Source organism: Orcinus orca, chromosome 17, assembly GCF_937001465.1.
Source record: "Orcinus orca chromosome 17, mOrcOrc1.1, whole genome shotgun sequence".
NCBI lineage: Eukaryota > Metazoa > Chordata > Mammalia > Artiodactyla > Delphinidae > Orcinus > Orcinus orca.
The window spans coordinates 84,956,150-84,979,925 of record NC_064575.1 but is presented as its reverse complement, the minus strand read 5'-3'; the positions used below and the strand labels follow the sequence as shown (position 1 = coordinate 84,979,925).

Here is a 23,776-nt window from a genome sequence, read left to right as displayed (position 1 = left end):
GGGCGTGGCCGCTGCTGGCGGCTCCGGGCAGAAGCGAGTGTCCTGCCATCGAGCTTTACAGATTTCAAAGCCTCTGGCTGTTTGTGACCAAAGTGTGTCTTACTGTGTCGGTCTGGGAGGGCAGGTGCCTTGCGGTCTGGATCGGGGGCAGCCATGGAGCCGGCCCGCAGCACTGCCCTCCCGGCCCCTCGCCTGGGAGCGAGCAGGCACCATCCTTGCAGTGAGGTTATTCCCAGGTCGCACTGACTTGAAGCTCTGTCGTCACCTTGTGTCTTAAGAGGAGCCGAGAGGCAGGGCGGGCGGGCTGCGTGAGCGCGGTGGTTGCCGCCCATGGCTCAGGGGTGTGTCCTATCGCTGTACCTCAGGGCGACGTGGGGCGACTGCCCCAGAGCGGTGCTCTGTGGCCTGCTAACTCGAAGCGTCCTCTGTCTGGTGCTCCGGCCAAGGGGACTGGTCAGGCTGTGACCAGTGGGCTGTGACAACCCCTGGGTAGGCTGGCCGGGTGGCCGATGCTGGAGATGACCCTGGAGTTGGCCTTGTGGGCCCCGGGGGTCTGTGGGCACCGCTCAGGGCCCGGCGTCCCTGAGCAGGGGGCTTGGCAGGGATTTGGTTGGTCGCCGTGTCATATAAATGGACTTACTACCAAAATAGGGTAACATAGGTCTGGTTTGCACCCCTGGTTCCCTATAAAATCCCGCTGAGTGGAGAATCAAATCGATGCCCCAAACACGTGGCAGGGGTCTGCCCTGTGTGGGAGCGCCCCCGTGGGGAGGCTCGAGGGGCCATCGAGGTCGGCCAGGTGGGACCTGGTCCCCATTCTGTCGGCAGGGTCAGCACTGCGATGTTCCCCGGGTGGCTGGAGGGCCCCTGAGGTGGGGGGACCAGCAGTGTCCCCCAGAGGGAGGCAGGGCGGCTGGCTCCAAATGGTCCTCGGGTGTGTTTTCTTAAAGGCTCGAGTGTGTGGAGACGTAGATCTCTGGCCCCCCAGAACCCCAAGGTGGAGCCTCTGAGAGGCTGCAGGGGCAGGAGTGGCTGGTAGAGCTTGTGGGGAAGGGCCGTCCTCTCTGTCCAGCCTTCGCCTTCCGGGCACCACAGGCCCCTGTAGCCTGAGCTGAAAAAACGCTCCGGGAGGTGCCAGCCGATCCCTTGTGCAGCTGAGGGCGCGCAGCAGCCGGTGACAGGGACAGCTGCGCAGAGCAAGGCTGTCAGACACCAGATTCTCTGGACATGAGCCACCTTCGAGCTGTTGGGCTTCCACCCGGGCTTCTGTCCACCTTTGGCTGCCCCGGCTGTGAGCGCAGGCACCCCTGTGAGGGGCCTCCTGGGAAGGTTGCTGCCAGAAACGGACGTGCCCGACTCTCCGTGTTCCATCCGCAGGCAGCTGCTTCTAGGACACACCATCCATCTCCTGCCCGCTTCCGGGCCTGGGGCCTCAGGCCTGCCTGACAGGGCTAACGCGAGGGTCCACCCCCTGAGCGTTCCTGGGGCTCAGCTGTCAGCGGAGTGGTGTCGATTCATCGTGGCCCTTGGGCACCCGGTACGTTTGGGGGCTGTTGTCATTACCTCCTCGTGGGGAGCCGCCCACCGCCGTCCTGGCCCCTTGGCCAGCCCATCCTCGGGAGTGGCCGCCTCCACTGGGCCTCCACCGAGCTGAGTGCCCACCTTGCCCTCTTGCCCTACCCCGGGCTGCCAGGGGCACAGCTCCACGTGCTGTGGACCGAGACTCTCTCGGTGGCGGAATGACCCAATTGTTGGAAATGCCTCTTGCTGCCAGAGAGACTCCCCAGGCATCTCAGAACAAAACTTATTTAGTTCCATTGTGAACTGGCCACAGGACAACTTTTTTTTTATCAACTTAATTAAGTTGGAGCGCTATAATAGCTCTTGCTGATTTTAGCAGTGATATGAGTGTGTGTTAAACACATAACGTTTTATGAGGAAAAGGGATTATAAAGAAAAGTAATATCGCACATCACTTCATTTTTTTATTAGGTGGGCACAAGCGGCCTGGTGTTCGTGTGTCTTGATGCAGAGCCCTAGGTCTCAGGGCTTCTTTCCGGTAGATGTGGCTGCGTGGCACTCTCTGCCCCATCCCTGTGCATAAGGTCCTGTCTGTGTAACACGCTCACTTTCCGGTGTAGACCAGGCTCTCCCTATGTCTGTTTCGCTCTGTCACTCTGTGGTTGAAACTGAATAAACCTTTCCCTGCCAGGTGACAGTGTGGGTGTGTCTGTGTCACTTCTCCAGAACCCCTCCCTCGGCCCTCCTGTGGCTGGGCTGTGGACCCAGGCCCGCCCCCTGCCCTCCTGGAACCTGGGTGGGTCCATTGTGGAGAGGACAGAGACGCCCCGCTCTGACCAAAGGCTGCCGGTGGGTGTGGACTAGGTAAGGGCTCCTGAAGTGTCCCCAGAGGCTCTCCCAGCCCCAAACCTGGGGGCCCGTGTCAGAACTCCCAGGCCCTCCAGGGCACCTGCCAGAGGTGAGGGGGGTGGGTGGGTGGGTGGGGGTCTCAGCTCGGCCCACCTCACCTGGCTCAGGTGGGCTTCAGGCTGAGCCAGCTGGGGGCGATAACCACCCAGCATGCTGGTGACCTGACAACAGCCCTTTCAGGCCAGACCCCGAGCTTGGGGCCCCAGGCCAGGTGTGGGCAAATGAATGGCAGCCCGTCCTTGCCAAGGCCTGTCCTGGTGGGTGGGTAATGGGGTCCTGACGGCTGGTAAGAGAGCCTTCCAGGGAAGGGTGGAAAACTCGGGAACGGCCCTGGTTACCACCAGCCAGCCAGGGAGCGGCCAAGCTGCCATCAGGCATGGGGTGTGTGCCACACGGACTGGGTGGGACCCTGGGCAGCTGCAAGCCACCCTGCACTTGGCAACAGAAGAAAGGAAGGGGGAGGGGCTCGCTCAAGGTCACGCAGCCGGTGAGAGATGAACGCAGGATGGGTTGATTTGTTCCGAGGCTGCTGACCTGCAGTGGGCCGCAGGCTGGCTCTGAGTTGGGGCACTGGGGAGGCTGCCTGGGGATGTCGGAGGGGCGAAGGGGCCGGCTCGGACCCTCGGCAGGGTGGGGTTGGGGGCGAGATCACCACGGGGTCCCGGGGTTGCGCCTGGGCATCAGGAGGATGGAAACTGGGAGGCCCTGGCCCTGCGCTTGTGCCCTGAGCGCCCCCGCGGGCAGAACCTGGCCACACCTCCCTGCCGTGGGGACCAAGGGGGTCGTGCCTCCCTGTCGTGGGGACTGAAGGGTCCGCGCGTTGCCCCTCCTGCCGCTGTGCAGGCAGCGAGAGGCGGGCCCTCCCCGTGGGGAGGGGCTTGGAGTCAGAGCCCGGCTAAGCGAGCGCGCAGCGCCTCCTGGTGTCCGTCCAGCCGCTGCCCAGGATGCGCAAAGCCCGCGAGACCTGGCGCGGGGCGGAGGTGCGGCGCCGCCACGCCTCACCTGGCGCAGGTGCAGTCACCTGCCTGGGGAGGCCACTCCAGGCCGCTGGCTGGAGGACGCACACACACGGGCGGTAGATAACGGAAAAGCCGTGCCCCAGACCCCGTCCAACCCGCACGCCTCCGCATCTGTCCCACATGTGCTAAAGCAGAAACAATCTTTTTTTTTTTAACAAAAATTGGACCACACTGTGTAGAGTTTGCAATGTACGTTTTTTTGTTTCGCAAAATAGTAGATCATCTTTCCTTATTAGCACATATGGGTCTACTACATTGTTTTAACAGTATGAACAGAGGTTTTTGTTTGGAGTGTTTGTTTCATTTTTATCGGAAAATCAGAAAAAAAGTTGTATTTATGTCTATTTACCTTATCTATTTTCTGTCTAACCTGTCTGTCTATACCTCATCTATCATTCTAAAAACTCACTAATTTGTGTTTCTGGGACGTATGCCTTAGGATTTTCCTGGGAGTGGGAGAAGAAAAATTTATTATTGAAGAGTTGAATTCTTAGAAATCTCCCATTTGGCTTCAAACTCAGTCTAGAGGACACATTGGCTTTAATTATAAAGCTTTTATATGCTTCCCATTTGCACAGTCCTTTTACATCATTCTGTTACGTGCTTGATTCTGCCAACAAAATGGAGAGACTTATAATTTTTAGATCAGGAAACTGAGCTCTGAGATACCAGAAGGTGGACACACAGTGTCTTTTCCAGGCCCTTAGAAATGATAGAAAACACACATACGCACTCTCAAAGACAAGAGTAGGACTCTTCCCAGGGTCCTGGAAGGGTGGAGAGCAGCAGGACGCTGAAGAAGGAGACCCAGCCTGAAGGACCACAGAGGACTTTTGCCAAGCGGGGTGGCGGCAACTAGCATATCCACCACACGCCCTCCTGGCGGTAGATGACAGATCCAGAGTGACACCGTTCCCGGCACAGCTGCTGCAATGCACATAGGAGACTTTGGACTCGGCTGGCTCTGCATGGCACAAAGTGAGTAGACCTTTGGCGTCATCTCGTTAATCTGAGCACTGAGCATCAGGAAAGTGTGTAATTCAGGATTAATCATGATTTGCCTCCTTTTTCTCTTTGATTTCAACTTTTATTTTTTCTTTACATATTAGCTTTCTTGAGGTATAGTTTACAGGCAATGAAATTGACCAATTTTTTAAAAATTTATTTATTTTACTTATTTATTTTTGGCTGTGTTGGGTCTTCATTGCTGTGTGTGGACTTTCTCTAGTTGCGGCGAGCGGGGGTTACTCTTCGTTGCAGTGTGCGGGCTCCTCATTGCGGCGGCTTCTCCTGTTGCGGAGCACAGGCTCTAGGCGCGCGGGCTTCAGTAGTCGTGGCTCGTGGGCTCTAGAGTGCAGGCTCAGTAGTTGTGGCACACGGGCGCAGTTGCTCCGCGGCATGTGGGGTCTTCCCAGACCAGGGTTCGAACCCGTGCCCCATGCATTGGCAGGAGGGTTCTTAACCACTGCGCCTGCAGGGAAGCCCCAAAATTGACCAATTTTAAGTGTGCCGTATGATAAGTTCTGATAAATGTGTAGAGAGTGTAACCAGCACTGCAAGCATGATATAGTGCTTCAAAAAGTCGAACACACGTCGGGTTAAGATGCAACCCGGCAATTCCACTCCTAGGGATATACCCAGGCGAAAGAAGACACATGTTCACATAAAAACTTCTGTACACATGTTCACGGCAGCATATTTTGTCCCCCCAAGAAGTTCCCTTGTGCCCCTCTGTAGGCGTTCCCTTCTCCCACCTCCTAGGCATGACAGTCACTCGTTTGCTTTTGGTCATTGTAGTTTTTGCCTTTTCTTGAGTCTCTTATAAATGGAATATAATAATATGCAATATTTTGTGATTGGTTTCCCTTATTTAGCATAATTTTTTTAAACTTTATTTTTGGCTGTGTTGGGTCTTCATTGCTGTGCGCGGGCTTTCTCTAGTTGCGGCGAGCGGGGGCTACTCTTCGTTGCAGTGCGGGGGCTTCTCATCGTGGTGGCTTTTCTTCTTGTGGAGCACGGGCTCTAGGTGCGTGGGCTTCAGTAGTTGCGGCACTCGGGCTCAGCAGTTGTGGCGCACAGGCTTAGCTGCTCTGCAGCATGTGGGATCTTCCCGGACCAGGGCTCGAACCCGTGTCCCCTGCATTGGCAGGCAGATTCTTAACCATTGTGCCACCAGGGAAGTCCCTAGCGTAAATATTTGAGATGCATCCATATTATTGCAGGCACCATGAGCTTGTTCCCTCTTATTGCTGAGTAGTATTCCATGAAATGAATGTACTGCAATTTGTTTATCCATTCAACAGTTGATGGACGTTTGGATTGTTTCTAGTTTTTGGTTATTATGAATAAAACTGCTGGGGGGCTTCCCTGGTGGCGCACTGGTCTGGGAGGATCCCACATGCCGCGGAGCGGCTGGGCCCGTGAGCCATGGCCGCTGAGCCTGCGCGTCCGGAGCCTGTGCTCCGCAGCGGGAGGGGCCACAACAGTGAGAGGCCCGCGTACCGCAAAAAAAACAAAACAAAAAACGTGCTGGGAACATTTGAGTAGGAGACTTGTGTGTATAGTAATGAAATGCACATTTTCATTTCTCTTCGCTAAATACCTGAGAGGGATTGGTGAGTATGTATATTTTTAACTTTATAAAAACTGCCAAACTCTTTTCTGATGGGTTTGAGAATGGGCTCTACCATTTTGCGTTCCCACAGTCAAACGAATGAGGGCTCTGGTCTCTGCACATCCTTGTCAGCATCCTAGTCAGCGTAGTTTAAAAAATTTTAGCCGTTCAATGGGTGGTGTAATGGTGTCCCATTGTGGTTTTAATCTGCATTTCCTTAGATGTTAAGCATCTTCTCCTGTGTTTGCAATTTGTATATCTTTAGTGAAATGTCTAACGTAGTTTTTTTGTCCTGTTTTTTAGTTGTTTTCCTTGTTGAGTTTCACGGATACAAGTCTTTTATCAGACATGTTTTGTAAATATTTTCTCCCAATCTGTGAGAGAAAGCAGTCTGCCTCGTTCCTGATTGCACAGTGAGAACATTCAGTCTTCACCAGTAAGTACAGCCTTTGCTGTGGGTTTTTTGGTAGCTGCTCCTTACCCAGTTGAAGAAGTTTCTTTCTATTCCTAGTTTGCTGAGAGTTCTTAACATGAATCGATGTTGAATTATGTCAAATACTCTTTCTGAATCTGTTGAGATGAACTTGTGTTTTCTCTTTTTGCATTTGTTAAGATGGTGAATGACATCAATTGGTCTTGAATATTAAACCAACTTCGCATTCCTGCGATGAATTCCACTTGATCATAAGGTAATGTCCTCTTTATGTATTGCTAGATTTGGTTTTCTAAACTGTTTCTAAAGACTTTAATGTTTATGAGGGAAATTAGTCTGTATTTTTGTTCTTTGTACTGTCTTGTCTGGTTTTGGTAGCAAGGTAATGTTAGTCTCATAAATGAGATAGTAAGCATTCAACTCCTCTTCTGTTTTTATGAAAAAAATTATCGTAGAATTTGTATTTATTCCTTATATATTTGGAAGAATTCATCGGTGAGTTCTTTATGTCATTTTCTTCCTGTGAAGGTTTTAAATTATGGGTTAAATTTCTTTATCGTAAATAAGCCTATTCAGTTATCTATTTCTTCTTAAATGAGCTTTGGTTGTTTATATCTTTCACATAGATTTTCCATTCCGTCTAAGTTGTCAAATTTATTGGTATCAAATTCAAAATATTCCCTAATTCTTTTTTTAACAGCCGTAGAATCCGTAGTCTTGTTTTTTAAGTGAGGTGAATTTACAGACAGTGACACACACAGGTCCAAGTGTGCAATTCCATGAGCGTTTTGACAAATACCTACACCTGAGTAACTAACGCTCGATCTGCATGGAATAATTCCTTCATTCCGGAGAGTTCTCTCTTGATGCCTTCCAGCTCAATCCCCCACACACCCCGTACCACAGGCAACCACTGATTATGAATTCGGTCACCGTGGACGGCTTTTGTCCGTTTTGAACTTCTGTAAATGGAAACGGTTCGTAGCCTTTGTGTCTGCTTTTGCTCAGCATGCTTTTGAGAGTCATACACGTTGCTGTTTAGTTCCTTTTTACTGCTGCATAGAATTCCATTGCGAGGATATATCACATCCATTTTCCATTTGATGGGTGTTTCCATTGTAGGGCTGTTACAGATAAAGATGCTATGGACATTCTCATAAGAGTCTCTCTGTAGACAGATGTTTTCATTTCTCTTGGGTTAAAAAAACTAAGTGTGGTATTGTGGAGTTGCAGGGTAGGTATGTGTCTAAAAGAAACTGACAAACAGCTCTCCCAAAGTGGTTATGCTGTTTTTATCCAGCAGCGTATGAGAGTTCCATTTATTTGCTCAATAGCCTCATCTTTATTTGCTATCGTGAATGTTTAATATTAGCCATTCTAACGAGCACCAAGTGGTATTTCAGTGTGGTTTAATATGTATTCCCCTGATGACTAATGACTTTAAGCATCTTTTCAACCTGGCCAACCATATAGCTTCATTAGTGAAGTATCTTCTGCCTATTTTTTAATTGAGTGTTTGTCTTCTTATTGATTTGTAGGAGCTCTTTATATATTCTGGATACAAGTCTTTGTCAGATGTAGCACTGTCAGTATTTTCTCCCAATCTGTGGTTTCTCTTTTCACCACATTAATGGTGTATTTTGATGAATCCAATATATTAATTTTTTCTTTTGTATTTAGCACTTTTTGTATCATTTCTAAGAAATCTTTGTCTACACCAAGGTTCCAGAGAATTCTCCTATGCTTGCTTCTAGAGCTGTATAGCTTTACATTTATTTAGGTGAACCACCTTGAATTAAATTTTGTGTAGTGAGATAAGGGTTGTACAGTGAGATGAGGGTTGAGTTTTTTTCTCTTTTCCACTAATTGCAGCACTGTTGTTTTTTTTTTAAAGACTTTCCTTAGTGAATTGTCTTGAAATTTTTGTTGAATATCACCTGACTGTACACTTATGTGTCTAGGCCCTACATTTTGTTCCACTGATGTGTTTATCCTGAGTCTTAATTACTGTATCTTTTAGTAAAGCTTTAAATCACGTAGTGTGAGTCCTCTGGGTTTGATCTTCTTTTTAAGGGTTATCGTGACTATTCTACTTTGCATTTCCAAATATATCCATATATCTATATCGATATTGTACAAGATGTTAGTTCTCTCCAAGTTGACCCAGTAGATTCCAATTAATCCCAATCCAAGTCCCAACACAACTTTAATAAGTATATATTGACAACTATATCTATTTTAAAGTTGTGTTGGGATTAAATGGAATCTGTTGGGTCGACTTGGAGAGAACTAACATCTTTACAATATTTAACGTTCCAGTCCATTAACATGGTGTATCTTTTCATTTATTTAGGTCTTTTAAAATTTCTCTCAGCAATGTTTTTGAATTTTCAGTGCACAGGTCTGACACATCTTAAATTTATTCCTATTTGATGTGTCCTTAATGCTATTGTAAGTAGTATTTTTACATTTTCCAATTGTTTGCTGTTAGAATTTTTTTATATTGATCTTGAGCTGTGACCTTGCTAAATGTGCTTACTTTCCTAATTTAAAAAAGTAGTTTCTTTTCAGGATTTATGTAAACAATCATAATTGCCTGTGAATAAATGTACTTTTCCCCTTCTTTTATTTTTCTTGCCTTACTGCCATGACTGGAACCTCCAGGACCATGCTGAATAGGAGGAATGAAAGTGAACATCCTTGCCTTGTTTCCAATCTTAGAGGAAAGCAATTAGACTTTCACTATTAAGGATGTTTTTTGCTATAGGTTTCTTGTAGATGCCCTTTATCAGTTTGAGGAAGTTCCCTTCTATTCTTAGTTTGCCAAGGTATTTTATCATGAATATTTTATTTTGTCAATTTTTTTCCTGTATCTATTGAGATGATCATTATGGCTTTTGTCCTTTATTTTTATTTTTTGTTGTTGTTGTCCTTTATTTTGCTAATATGTTGAATTATATAGATTGGTTTTCAAATGTTAAAGTAACCTTGTATTCCTGGAACAAACACCACTTAGTCATGCTATATTATCCTTTTAAAATATTACTGGATTCAATTTGCTAATATTTTGTTCAGGAATTTTGTATCTATGTTCATGAGGAGAACTGATCTCTACTTTTATTTTCTTGTAAGATCTCTGTCAGATTTTAGAACAGGGTCATGGTGGTCTCCTGAAGTGAGTTGGAAAGTGTCTTCCCCTCCTCTATTCTTCTGAAAGTTTCTATGGAATTTTAGTATTCCATCCTTAAGATTTTGTTAGAATTCACCAATGAAATCAACTGGGCCTAGGATTTTCTTTGTGAGAAGGTTTTTGACTAAAGTCAACTTCTTAATAGATATAGGAATATTCAGATTTTCAACTACTTCTTGCATTGGTTTCATAAAGTTGTTTTTTAAGAAATTTATACATTTCATCTAAGCTGTCAAGTATATTGCCATAAAGTTTTTCACGATATCCTTTTGATGGCTATAAGATTTCATCCTCTGTCTCATTCGTGATATTGGTAACTTGTGTTTGCTTTTTTTTCTTGATCAGTCTTGCTAGAGCGTACCTATTATTTTTAAGAACCAATCTTTGGCTTTGTTGATTGTTTTCCATTTCATTGATATTTGGTCTTATCTTTATTATTTCCTCCTTTCCTTGTTTTGGATTAAATGTTTTTATTTTTCTGTATTCTTATAATGGAAATTCAGATTGTTGACTTGAAACCTAGTAGAGGCATTTAAAGCTGTAATTTTTCTTCTGAGCACTGCTTTAGCTGCATCCCATAAATTTTGAGATACTGTGTTTTCACTGTCACTCAGCTGAAAATATTTTATCATTTCCCTTGTGATTTTCTTTCTTTAGATCCATGGCTTATTTGCAAGTATGTTGTCTAACTCCCAAGGTGATTTTAATATGGAGATTTTAATATGGAGATTTTAATATGGAGATTTTAATGTGGAGATTTTAATATGGAGATTTTAATGTGGAGATTTTAATATGGAGATTTTAATATGGAGATTTTAATGTGGAGATTTTAATGTGGGGATTTTAATGTGGAGATTTTAATGTGGAGATTTTAATGTGGGGATTTTAATGTGGGGATTTTAATGTGGAGATTTTAATGTGGAGATTTTAATGTGGAGATTTTAATGTGGAGATTTTAATGTGGGGATTTTAATGTGGGGATTTTAATGTGGGGATTTTAATGTGGAGATTTTAGTGTGGAGATTTTAGTGTGGAGATTTTAGTGTGGGGATTTTAGTGTGGGGATTTTAATGTGGGGATTTTAATGTGGGGATTTTAATGTGGGGATTTTAATGTGGAGATTTTAATGTGGAGATTTTAATGTGGAGATTTTAGTGTGGAGATTTTAGTGTGGAGATTTTAGTGTGGAGATTTTAATGTGGAGATTTTAATGTGGAGATTTTAATGTGGAGATTTTAATGTGGAGATTTTTGTGTGGAGATTTTAGTGTGGAGATTTTAGTGTGGAGATTTTAGTGTGGAGATTTTTGTGTGGAGATTTTAGTGTGGAGATTTTAGTGTGGAGATTTTAATGTGGAGATTTTAATGTGGAGATTTTAATGTGGAGATTTTTGTGTGGAGATTTTAATGTGGAGATTTTAATGTGGAGATTTTAATGTGGAGATTTTAATGTGGAGATTTTAGTGTGGAGATTTTTGTGTGGAGATTTTAATGTGGAGATTTTAATGTGGAGATTTTAATGTGGAGATTTTAATGTGGGGATTTTAATGTGGAGATTTTAATGTGGGGATTTTAATGTGGAGATTTTAATGTGGAGATTTTAATGTGGAGATTTTAATGTGGAGATTTTAATATGGAGATTTTAATATGGAGATTTTAATGTGGAGATTTTAATGTGGAGATTTTAATATGGAGATTTTAATATGGAGATTTTAATGTGGAGATTTTAATGTGGAGATTTTAATGTGGGGATTTTAATATGGAGATTTTAATGTGGAGATTTTAATGTGGGGATTTTAATATGGAGATTTTAATATGGAGATTTTAATATGGAGATTTTAATATGGAGATTTTAATGTGGAGATTTTAATGTGGAGATTTTAGTGTGGAGATTTTAGTGTGGAGATTTTAGTGTGGAGATTTTAGTGTGGGGATTTTAGTGTGGAGATTTTAGTGTGGGGATTTTAATGTGGGGATTTTAATGTGGAGATTTTAATGTGGAGATTTTAATGTGGAGATTTTAGTGTGGAGATTTTAGTGTGGAGATTTTAGTGTGGAGATTTTAGTGTGGAGATTTTAATGTGGGGATTTTAATGTGGGGATTTTAATGTGGGGATTTTAATATGGAGATTTTAATGTGGAGATTTTAGTGTGGAGATTTTAGTGTGGAGATTTTAGTGTGGAGATTTTTGTGTGGAGATTTTTGTGTGGAGATTTTAGTGTGGAGATTTTAGTGTGGAGATTTTAATGTGGAGATTTTAATGTGGAGATTTTTGTGTGGAGATTTTTGTGTGGAGATTTTAGTGTGGAGATTTTAATGTGGAGATTTTAATGTGGGGATTTTAATGTGGGGATTTTAATGTGGAGATTTTAATGTGGAGATTTTAGTGTGGAGATTTTAGTGTGGAGATTTTAATGTGGAGATTTTTGTGTGGAGATTTTTGTGTGGAGATTTTAATGTGGAGATTTTAGTGTGGAGATTTTTGTGTGGAGATTTTAGTGTGGAGATTTTAATGTGGAGATTTTAATGTGGAGATTTTAGTGTGGAGATTTTTGTGTGGAGATTTTAGTGTGGAGATTTTAATGTGGAGATTTTAATGTGGGGATTTTAATGTGGAGATTTTAATGTGGAGATTTTAGTGTGGAGATTTTAGTGTGGAGATTTTAGTGTGGAGATTTTTGTGTGGAGATTTTTGTGTGGAGATTTTAATGTGGAGATTTTAATGTGGAGATTTTAGTGTGGAGATTTTAGTGTGGAGATTTTTGTGTGGAGATTTTAGTGTGGAGATTTTAATGTGGAGATTTTAATGTGGAGATTTTAATGTGGAGATTTTAATGTGGGGATTTTAATGTGGAGATTTTAATGTGGAGATTTTAGTGTGGAGATTTTAGTGTGGAGATTTTTGTGTGGAGATTTTTGTGTGGAGATTTTAATGTGGAGATTTTAATGTGGAGATTTTAATGTGGAGATTTTTGTGTGGAGATTTTAGTGTGGAGATTTTAGTGTGGAGATTTTTGTGTGGAGATTTTAGTGTGGAGATTTTAATGTGGAGATTTTAGTGTGGAGATTTTAGTGTGGAGATTTTTGTGTGGAGATTTTTGTGTGGAGATTTTTGTGTGGAGATTTTAATGTGGAGATTTTAGTGTGGAGATTTTAGTGTGGAGATTTTTGTGTGGAGATTTTTGTGTGGAGATTTTAATGTGGAGATTTTAATGTGGAGATTTTAATGTGGAGATTTTAGTGTGGAGATTTTTGTGTGGAGATTTTAGTGTGGAGATTTTAATGTGGAGATTTTAATGTGGAGATTTTAATGTGGGGATTTTAATGTGGAGATTTTAATGTGGGGATTTTAATGTGGAGATTTTAATGTGGAGATTTTAATGTGGAGATTTTAGTGTGGAGATTTTAATGTGGAGATTTTTGTGTGGAGATTTTTGTGTGGAGATTTTAGTGTGGAGATTTTAATGTGGAGATTTTAATGTGGAGATTTTAGTGTGGAGATTTTTGTGTGGAGATTTTAATGTGGAGATTTTAATGTGGAGATTTTAGTGTGGAGATTTTTGTGTGGAGATTTTAGTGTGGAGATTTTAATGTGGAGATTTTAATGTGGAGATTTTTGTGTGGAGATTTTAGTGTGGAGATTTTAGTGTGGAGATTTTAATGTGGAGATTTTAATGTGGAGATTTTAATGTGGAGATTTTAATGTGGAAATTTTAATATGGAGATTTTAATATGGAGATTTTAATGTGGAGATTTTAATGTGGGGATTTTAATGTGGAGATTTTAATGTGGAGATTTTAATGTGGGGATTTTAATGTGGAGATTTTAATATGGAGATTTTAATATGGAGATTTTAATATGGAGATTTTAATGTGGAGATTTTAATGTGGAGATTTTAATGTGGAGATTTTAGTGTGGAGATTTTAGTGTGGAGATTTTAGTGTGGAGATTTTAGTGTGGAGATTTTAGTGTGGAGATTTTAGTGTGGAGATTTTAGTGTGGGGATTTTAATGTGGGGATTTTAATGTGGAGATTTTAATGTGGAGATTTTAATGTGGAGATTTTAATGTGGAGATTTTAGTGTGGAGATTTTAGTGTGGAGATTTTAGTGTGGAGATTTTAGTGTGGAGATTTTAATGTGGGGATTTTAATGTGGGGATTTTAATGTGGGGATTTTAATATGGAGATTTTAATGTGGAGATTTTAGTGTGGAGATTTTAGTGTGGAGATTTTAGTGTGGAGATTTTTGTGTGGAGATTTTTGTGTGGAGATTTTAGTGTGGAGATTTTAATGTGGAGATTTTAATGTGGAGATTTTAATGTGGAGATTTTAGTGTGGAGATTTTTGTGTGGAGATTTTAGTGTGGAGATTTTAATGTGGAGATTTTAATGTGGGGATTTTAATGTGGGGATTTTAATGTGGAGATTTTAATGTGGAGATTTTAATGTGGAGATTTTAGTGTGGAGATTTTAGTGTGGAGATTTTTGTGTGGAGATTTTTGTGTGGAGATTTTAATGTGGAGATTTTAATGTGGAGATTTTAATGTGGAGATTTTAATGTGGCGATTTTAGTGTGGAGATTTTTGTGTGGAGATTTTAGTGTGGAGATTTTAATGTGGAGATTTTAATGTGGAGATTTTAGTGTGGAGATTTTTGTGTGGAGATTTTAGTGTGGAGATTTTAGTGTGGAGATTTTAATGTGGAGATTTTAATGTGGAGATTTTAATGTGGAGATTTTTGTGTGGAGATTTTAGTGTGGAGATTTTAATGTGGAGATTTTAATGTGGAGATTTTTGTGTGGAGATTTTAGTGTGGAGATTTTAGTGTGGAGATTTTAATGTGGAGATTTTAATGTGGAGATTTTAATGTGGAGATTTTAATGTGGAGATTTTAATATGGAGATTTTAATATGGAGATTTTAATGTGGAGATTTTAATGTGGGGATTTTAATATGGAGATTTTAATGTGGAGATTTTAATGTGGGGATTTTAATGTGGAGATTTTAATATGGAGATTTTAATATGGAGATTTTAATGTGGAGATTTTAATGTGGAGATTTTAATGTGGAGATTTTAATGTGGAGATTTTAGTGTGGAGATTTTAGTGTGGAGATTTTAGTGTGGAGATTTTAGTGTGGAGATTTTAGTGTGGAGATTTTAGTGTGGAGATTTTAGTGTGGAGATTTTAGTGTGGGGATTTTAATGTGGGGATTTTAATGTGGAGATTTTAATGTGGAGATTTTAATGTGGAGATTTTAGTGTGGAGATTTTAGTGTGGAGATTTTAGTGTGGAGATTTTAGTGTGGAGATTTTAATGTGGGGATTTTAATGTGGGGATTTTAATGTGGGGATTTTAATATGGAGATTTTAATGTGGAGATTTTAGTGTGGAGATTTTAATGTGGAGATTTTAATGTGGAGATTTTAATGTGGAGATTTTAATGTGGAGATTTTAATGTGGAGATTTTAGTGTGGAGATTTTTGTGTGGAGATTTTAATGTGGAGATTTTAATGTGGAGATTTTAATGTGGGGATTTTAATGTGGGGATTTTAATGTGGGGATTTTAATGTGGAGATTTTAATGTGGAGATTTTAGTGTGGAGATTTTTGTGTGGAGATTTTAATGTGGAGATTTTAATGTGGGGATTTTAATGTGGAGATTTTAATGTGGGGATTTTAATGTGGAGATTTTAATGTGGAGATTTTAATGTGGGGATTTTAATGTGGAGATTTTAGTGTGGAGATTTTAGTGTGGAGATTTTAGTGTGGAGATTTTAGTGTGGAGATTTTAGTGTGGAGATTTTAATGTGGAGATTTTAATGTGGGGATTTTAATGTGGGGATTTTAATGTGGGGATTTTTGTGTAATTAGTGCTGTTGATTTTTTAACAACTAATTAGAGGTTTTTAAAAAATATAATTTATTCATTTATTTAGGCTGCACCTGGTCTTAGTTGCAGCATGCAGGATCTTTGCTTGCAGCATGCACATTCCTTAGATGCGGCATGCAGACTCCTTAGATGCGGCATGCGAACTCTTAGTTGCGGCACGCATGCGGGATCTAGTTCCCCGACCAGGGATCGAACCCGGGCCCTCCGCTTTGGGAGCGCGGTCTTACCCAGTGGACCACCAGGGAAGGCCCCGAGTTCTAATTTAATCTGGGCATGGTCTGAGAACATTCTCTGTGATTTAAATCTTTTCCAACTTGTGGCCCAGCATACGGTCTAGCCTGATGAACACCCCACGTGCACCTGAAAAGAACGGATATTCTGCTGTTGTTGGGCGTAGTGTTCTGTAATGTCAGGTCACACTGGTTGATAGTGTCGCATCTTCTATAGCCTTGCTAATTTTTTGTTTGCTTGTTCTATCAGTTCCTGAGAGCAGTGTGTTAAATCTCCAACGAGAGTGGCTCTGTCTGTTTTCTCCTCCAGTTGTATCACGTTTGCATCACATACCTTGAATCTCTATTACTAAATGCGTATACACATAGGGTCATTATGTGTCATCTTGATGTACTGACCTTCTCATCCTCGCGCACATCCCTGTTGTTTCTTGTAAATGTACCTTCAGTTGACGTCTGTCTTGCCGATATTAACAGCTCTACCAGCCTTATGCTTATCATTTGCAGGGTACACGTTTTTCATCCTTTTTCTCTTATTCCATTTGCATTTTTATATTTAAAGTGCAGCTCTTGCAGTCGACATGCAGTTGGCCTCTCCCCTGTGTTGGTCTCTTCTCTCATTCTAAGGACGCTTGTCTTTGGGTTCAGGACCATCTCATCATGAGATCTTAAACTTGGTTATATCTGCAAAGATCCTTTTGCCAAATAAGGCCACAATCACAGGTTCCAGGGGCTATAGGACATGGACATATCTTTCTTTTTTTTAAATTTTATTTTATAAATCTATTTATTTTTGGCTGTGTTGGGTCTTCGTTGCTGCACGCAGGCTTTCCTCCAGTTGTGGTTTTGTTGCGGTGTGCGGGCTTCTCATCGTGGCTTCTCTTGTTGCGGAGCACAGGCTGTAGGCACGCGGGCTTCGGTCGTTGTGGCACACGGGCTCAGTAGTTGTGGCTCAAGGGCTGTAGAGCGCAGGCTCAGTAGTTGTGGCTCGAGGGCTCTAGAGCGCAGGCTCGGTAGTTGTGGCGCACGGGCTTAGTTGCTCCGTGGCATGTGGGACCTTCCCGGACCAGGGCTCGAACCCGTGTCCCCTGCATTGGCAGGCGGATTCTTAACCACTGCGCCACCAGGGAAGTCCCTGCAAGAAATATGATACAAACATTTGCAGGCAGCAGCAACAGCAGGGCAACTTTGCCAGGTTTTCCAACTGTGCCCTCCCTAGTCATGTGGATAAAACACCTCTTCATCTTCCTAAGGAATCCCCTAGAAATGGATCAAAGTAATGCACTTGTAATTCAGATGTTACAATCACATCCAATACCAAGGTTGTCATCTGAGAGCAACCAGTGCATTCGCATCTTCCGAGAACAAATCATAAAAATATTCCCCGTGACCAGGGAGCGGGTTGAGCTTTTCATTGTCATCGTGGCGCCGTGCCAGCCCCCAAACCAAGCTTCCTTGTCTGTTGTCTGAAATACGGCTGCAGAGCTGGAATTATATTAAAGTAAACGAGCTTCTAGTTCAAGATAAACACTTTTTTTGGTACCAGTTTAATTCCGGTTTCTAAAGCTGAGGTAGGGAAGGCATCATTGTCTGTTTAATGAATTCTGGCTCATTTTGGGCCTTCCCACAACAAATCATTCATCGTGGAATCTCTCCAAAGCACAGAGGAAACACGGAAGGCATGAAAGTGCCCTTTTCATTTCCACAAACTCCACTGGCAAGATTCTTTTTACATAAATACAGAACCGTACACTTGCACCAGCCAATCTATTCCCCTTTTAACCCCCTTGTTCACCTCTTTTTCCTCTTTTATATAAAGGATCATTTCCTAAAAGCCTCTGATTTTTCTGTACTCATTTCAGTTGCAATCACTGTCAAATAAGATCTTGAAAATTATCACCAAGAATAAAGGAAATGAAAAGTCTGCATTAAAGTAACTTGACAGGTGCTTAGAATGAATAAGAACAAATCCAAAATGATCCTGTATTAATTTTTTCCGGGGTTAGTATTTTTCTTATTGAAGTATAGTTGATTTACAATGTTGTGTTAGTTACTGCTGTAGAGCAGCAAAGTGATTCAGTTATACATACATACACACTTTTTAAAAATATTCTTTTCCATATGGGTTATCATAGGATACTGAATACACTTCCCTGTGCTCTACCGTAGGACCTTGTACATCCATTCTATGTGTAATAGTTTGTATCTGCTAATCCCAAACTCCCACTCCATCCCTCCCTCAACCCTCTGCCCCTTGGCAGCCACACGTCTGTTCTCTGTGTCCGTGAGTCTGTTTCTGTTTCGTAGATAGATTCATTTTGTGTCATATTTTAGATTCCACATATAAATGATATATGGTATTTGTCTTTCTCTTTCTGACTTACTTCACTTAGCATAATAATCTCTAGTTGCATCCACGTGGCTGCAAATGGCATTATTTCATTCTTTTATGGCTGAGTGATATTCCATTGTGTGTGTATGTGTGTGTATATATATATACACACCACATCTTTATTCATTCATCTGTCGGTGGACGTTTAGGTTGTTTCCATGTCTTGGCTATTGTGAATAGTGCTGCTATGAACATTGGGGCACCTGTGTCTTTTTGAATTAGAGTTTTGTCTGGATATATGCCCAGGAGTGGGCTTGCTGGGTCATATGGTGCTTCTAGTTTTAGTTTTGTAAGGAACCTTCATACTGTTCTCCATAGTGGCTGTATCAACTGACATTCCCACCGACAGTGTAGGGGTGGGGGGCTCCCTTTTCTCCACACCCTCTCCAGCATTTGTCATCTGTCGACTTTTGACCGTTGGCCATTGTGACTGGTGTGAGGCGCTACCTCGTTGTTGTCTGGATGTGCATCTCTAATAATTAGTGATGTTGAGCAGTCCTGTATTATTTTAAAGCGCTGCCACCAGTTAATGTTGGATAAAGTAAGGAAACCGCACAGCAGTGTTTGTTTTGGTGAAAAAGAGAATTTATTACCAACGAGGTGAAAATACCTGGTTACGTGTGGGCTGGAATTCAATAATTTACGTGGGTTTCTGACAGGCTGTTACTCGAATTTTTCATGTGTTTACAGAGGCAGAATTCCACCTTCTGCCAGTTGCTGCTGGCCTCGTCTTCCTTCTAGAAGTCAGTCAGGGGAACACACCACACCCTCCCCAGGAGGACAGACTCGGGGTGGCGGGGGGAGGGGAGGGGCGGACTAGGCCGCCTGGCTGTTCTCCGCACCACAGTCTCAGAACATTCCAAAATGTCAGTCAGGGAGCAGACCCTCCAGAATGCTTGGGTTCTGCAGGCACAGCCGGAGGCCTAGCCAAAGCTCTCACCGGGAGGCACTGCAGATGCCTCTGACGCCTGGCTGTGTGCTGGGGGCCTGACAGAGACCCTCACAGACCTCTCAGGGTGAGCGAGGTCCAGCGGGATGTCTATCCAAGTCCCCAGAGCCCAGGGGGAGGGTCCGGCAGCCAGCCAGCCCCCTGTGGCAGAGCGCATCGTGGGCCCATAGGGGACAGGCCTCGGGCCTTCACGCAGTGCAGCCGTGCCAAAACCTCCCTTGCTCACAACTGGGGGACGACAGCTCAAAGGTAACGGTATAAAGGTACAAAAGGTCCCTTTTGCAAATATTTATAGCTAGTAAGGTAAGAGCATAGCTAGTATTATCCTCAGTTAAATAATAAGGCACCACCTACATACACATACACGCCGTGCACCTAGGATGCAGATGCAGCGGAAACGGACACGAGCGTCTGGTAAGGGTTTGTTTGTGCTATTTTAGATGGAACGCCGACCTTTGGTTGAAAAAGTCTCTAGGTTTTTTCATTATAAAAAACGTTGCATTAATTAAAAGGAAAAAACCCAGCGCTTGCGTCAGCTGGCCCAGCCCTGTCCCGACAGCCTCAGCCCAGTGTTGTCCCCCTCCCTGGGCAGGCGCTGGTCACCTGCTCTGTCGGGGGACAGCAAGGGCAGGTGCAAACCTGTTCAACCACAACGTGGTCATTTAAAACTCCCCCCTTCTCATGAGCTTTGCTGCGAACAAGAGGTCAGTGTCTGGCTGTCAGGGGACAGCGAGGGCAGGTGCAAACCTGTTCAACCACAACGTGGTCATTTAAAACTCCCCCCTTCTCATGAGCTTTGCCGCAAACAAGAGGTCAGTGTCTGTCTGGCTGTCGGGCGCCTGTGAATCTGGTGCTTAGTATCTGGCGAGTGAGTGAAGTGGAGGAAAAGCAAGACCCGAGGTCTGCAGGTCACGGGTGCTCCGGCTAAACTGCTCCCGGATGGCCTGGTGCTGGCCCAGGTCGTGGGTTCTGGAGCCGTCCAGGTAGCACAGGGCGACTTCTCAGCAGAGGCTGCCTGACAGGCACCCCAGCCTGAAATGGTCCAGTTTAATCAGCTAAGTCCAGGAGAGAAAGTGCGACACTATCGGTCTCGTAACTGAGGCCAGAGAGCCACACAGGCCCCCGCAGCGGGGCCCTCCCAGTGCCCCCGCCCCAGGCTCAGACCCGCCTTCTCTGGGGAGGCGCCAGGAGCCAGCAGAAGGCGCGTCCCGTGCTCACAGGGCACACGCGCCCTGGGTTACTCGACCTTCCAGATGGCGATCTTGCCCTCGTCGCGGCCGGACCCGCTCAGCACGTATCTGTCCTCCGCGGAGCACAGGGTGTTCACCGTGTCCGTGTGGGCCACCAGCTCCTTCTCCACCGTCTTCCTCTCGGCATCGATCACGTAGATTTTCCCCTTGGATCTCCCCTGCGACAGCCCGGTGCCGCCCACCCAGATCTGCTGAGGAGAAACGGGCACCACGCAGGCAGCCCACTCAGAGGTGTGCGGTGCTCTCGGGCACCCCCAGCCCCACGTCCTTCCCGGCCCGGCCCTGACCAGCAGCCCCGGGGCCGCCGTACCTGCTTCTTCACCTGGATCATGCAGTGGATCCTGGAGCAGTCCTGCAGGTGGATCCTCTGCGGGGGCTGGGCGAGGTCCTGCAGGCTCCACACGTAGATGTCGTCGTACCCGGCACAGGCCGCCCAGAGCTGCTCCTGCTAAAGGGGAACGGGTCACGACGCGGGCGGTGGCAGCCCAGTGGCACGGGGGCACCGGCCCAACCTGCCGCACGGGTTACCTCGGGCATGAGCTGGAAACCCAGGAAGGAGGTGCTTATCTCTTTAAAGTTCTCGCCAATCTTCAGTTCTTGATGAAGAAATCCAGCCGTGGTCACGACCACGATACTGTTACCGGTACCTGCGGGGCGGAAGAGCCAGCATGAGGGGCAGGCAGAGCGAGCTCGGAGCACAGGGATGAAAGCGCCGGGAGAGCTGCGGTGTGACCTGCGGTGTGCCCGGTGGGGCCACGGCTCCTGTACCACATCTGACCGTGGTGTCGGCATCTCTAACTGTAGCTGCCCCTTCGCATTTTCTCGCAGGGACACTCAGACCATTAGCCCCATTTTTACCGACAAGGAAACGGCTGGAGCCCAGCACCCTCTTCTAGGCTTTCGGAACCCTTCCTGCCACGGTTATTTGGCATTTCCTATCACTTGAGGCCACAGCATCTGCTACCCCCGGCGGTGAGGATTAGAGCTCTAGGTGATGGTGCCCCGCCGCGGGACACGTCTCTCTGTTTAAGCTCTTCTCTGTCTCTTTCTGTTACTCACTCCAGCAAACCAAGAGTTTCCACATCACGAGAGCTACAGGTCATCAAAATTAGTACCGCAGGTAGGAGGTCAGATCAAGGGTACAGGGGAGACGGAGTCAGGTTCAAGGGAAGGTGAAGAGCTGCAGGGCTGTCCTCTCTTGGCTTTTACTGCCTGCGTCCTCCACCTCCCGCCCTGTGCTGAGGCCACCAGGAAGGAGGACACAGCCCTGGCTCAGGCAGTGCCATCTGGCTCCAGAGGGAGGGGGCACGAGTCCCCAAGGTGGGCTCCGGCTTCCTGTCATGGTGGGTGGACTCCAGGTCCACAGAGAAATGACCCCTCTGTCCTTGGCTGCCCTCAGGACTCGGAAGCTCAGCTGGGTTCTCAGTCACAGGTGGCGAGAGCCCGCCCATACCTCTCTTTCTTGCCTGAGACCTAATAAGCAAACCCCAGCATCCCTCCTTTTATCCCGAGATGCCATTATCCACTTGGACTAATTAACAGGCCCCTAGGATGCCGCTGCCTGTCAGCAAGACCTGGGTGGCAGGAAGTCCTGCCAAGAGGCGCTAATGCCCCCGGGGGCGTGCCGACCAGCACGCTCGCCGCCCGCCAAACTGCACAGGGCGGGGTTCACAGCGACCCTGCTTGTGCGAGCACGTAGGGGCCCTGCTGCACACGGAGCAGGGGACGGGGGCGACAGATGTGGGTGAGACCCATCACTGTCCTCGAGGTGGGCCGGGTACCCAAGGGGAAGGTACCCCTGCCGTGGGCGGTGGAAGGGAGGAGGACCTGGGGAGAGCTCTGTCCACGAGATCCGGGGAAGCAGTCCTCTGGGGTAAATGTCACCAACCCTCACACTCACGGACGCTCCAAGGCCCGCTTTCTGCCTCTCACATCTCCCAGCCGTCAGCGTGCTCTCCTGTGGGAGGGATGGCATTTCCATCTCACTTTTCAGATGAAGGAACAGAGACTCCAAGAGAGCAGGGGACCAGCCCAAAGTGACCAGTCATTGGTGACAGCGCCTGGATTTGAACTTGAATGCACACGGAGGCTGCAGCCTGAGCCACAGGTGTGCCAACAACATCACAGAGCAGACCTCTGGCCACAGGGAGCAGGGATGGGGTCCGCCCCCTCCCAGAAACGCCAGGCCTGGGGGAGGGGCAGTGCTGCAGTAAAGGCAGCTTCCATCCAGACACAGGGAAGGCATGCAGGGTCTGAAATACTGGGACGCAAGTAAGGGAAGCCGGCGACCCTCAGGCTCACCTCGCCACGGGCCTGGGGAGGAGTCAGAGGCGTCACCTGTCCCCCACCACACACACTCTCAGGCCACACCTCAGTGCCCACGGACCACAGCTGATGAGTGACCAAGGCTTTAGCTGTTATCCTTGTTTAGACAAAGACTTGGAACAACACTTCACAGCAGACACTCTCTTTTACCCAAAGAAGCCCTGCTTTCCTCTTGTCCTTTTCTCATTGTTGTTAAATAGGAAAACTACTTACTGTATTCGTTAAGTTGAAAAATAAGGGGGATTCCATCCTGAAAACAAGGTTATCCATCCTCATTCTAATCTGTCATGTCTCTCACTATATTTAACAGGCAACTTTTGGTCCAAAATGCGTCCATGGATGGACACACGCACATCTGACAGTCACTGGAGGTCAAGCAAAGCTGAGGGATGTGGTCTTTGAGAGAAAAGAAAGACACTCAGTGAGCTGCACAGTTACGTGGGCTTCCTCTGAGGGGACTTCCTGGCTCTCTGTGGGGCACTGAGGGATAAAAATTCTAGCAGTACGTAGCAGGCCATCTTGGGTTGAGGGTATAGTTTGGGGCTGCCGCTGCCAATGGGGCTGGAAATAGAGGGGGGATATCTCCCAAATGAGGGCTCCCCAAAATGCATGTATCAATTCTCCTCAAATCCTTGGCTGACTCCCAAACTGTGTATAAACAGCAGAACTGGAACATTCAAGACCTGAAGGGAGATTTCACAGGGCTACAGAGATAAGAGTTCAAAGTTCTAGCTCATCCCTGTAGGAAAGGCTTGGTATATACCTTGGGCATTCCTCGAAACCCTAAAAGGGCCATGCTGTAAGAACAAAGACCACATACCAGGACTAAGGTCAGAACTGAAATATACTCACCCTAGAAAAGCCTAAGACCAAGCCTCCCCACAGGATCAAGATGATGTGCCAGTAACTTAAGGACCTTCTAGAACAAGACCTAAGGATACCGTCCAGAGTCTCCTCAGCATGTCATTAACAATATCCAGGATGCAGTGAAAATCACAACACACGTGCAGCTTGAAGATGCAACTAAAAACCAACAGGAAACACAGTAGACAGAAGCA

At 45.3% G+C, this 23,776-nt stretch overlaps 1 protein-coding gene and 1 long non-coding RNA gene across 5 annotated transcripts in view; one reads left to right on the top strand and one right to left on the bottom strand.

Moving 5' to 3' along the window:
• The first annotated feature begins 5,552 nt into the window (after positions 1–5,552).
• The window catches only part of LOC125961643 (uncharacterized), a 30,573-nt gene continuing 12,349 nt past the window's right edge, over positions 5,553–23,776 (top strand). Inside the window, exon 1 of the long non-coding RNA XR_007472621.1 lies at positions 5,553–6,752. This is a non-coding gene — a long non-coding RNA (uncharacterized LOC125961643). The remainder of the gene's footprint in view (positions 6,753–23,776) is intronic.
• DENND3 (DENN domain containing 3) overlaps positions 18,758–23,776 on the bottom strand; it is a 60,240-nt gene continuing 55,221 nt past the window's right edge. For 2 of the 4 annotated variants that reach the window (XM_049700430.1, XM_049700432.1), the window contains 3 exons: positions 20,922–21,040; positions 20,704–20,841; positions 18,758–20,584 (listed from right to left, as the gene is read on the bottom strand). In XM_049700430.1, the coding sequence (XP_049556387.1) occupies positions 20,381–20,584; positions 20,704–20,841; positions 20,922–21,040 (461 nt within the window). In that variant the 3' untranslated portion in view covers positions 18,758–20,380. The remainder of the gene's footprint in view (positions 20,585–20,703; positions 20,842–20,921; positions 21,041–23,776) is intronic. The other 2 variants (XM_049700431.1, XM_033419729.2) reach the window with 2 other exon arrangements.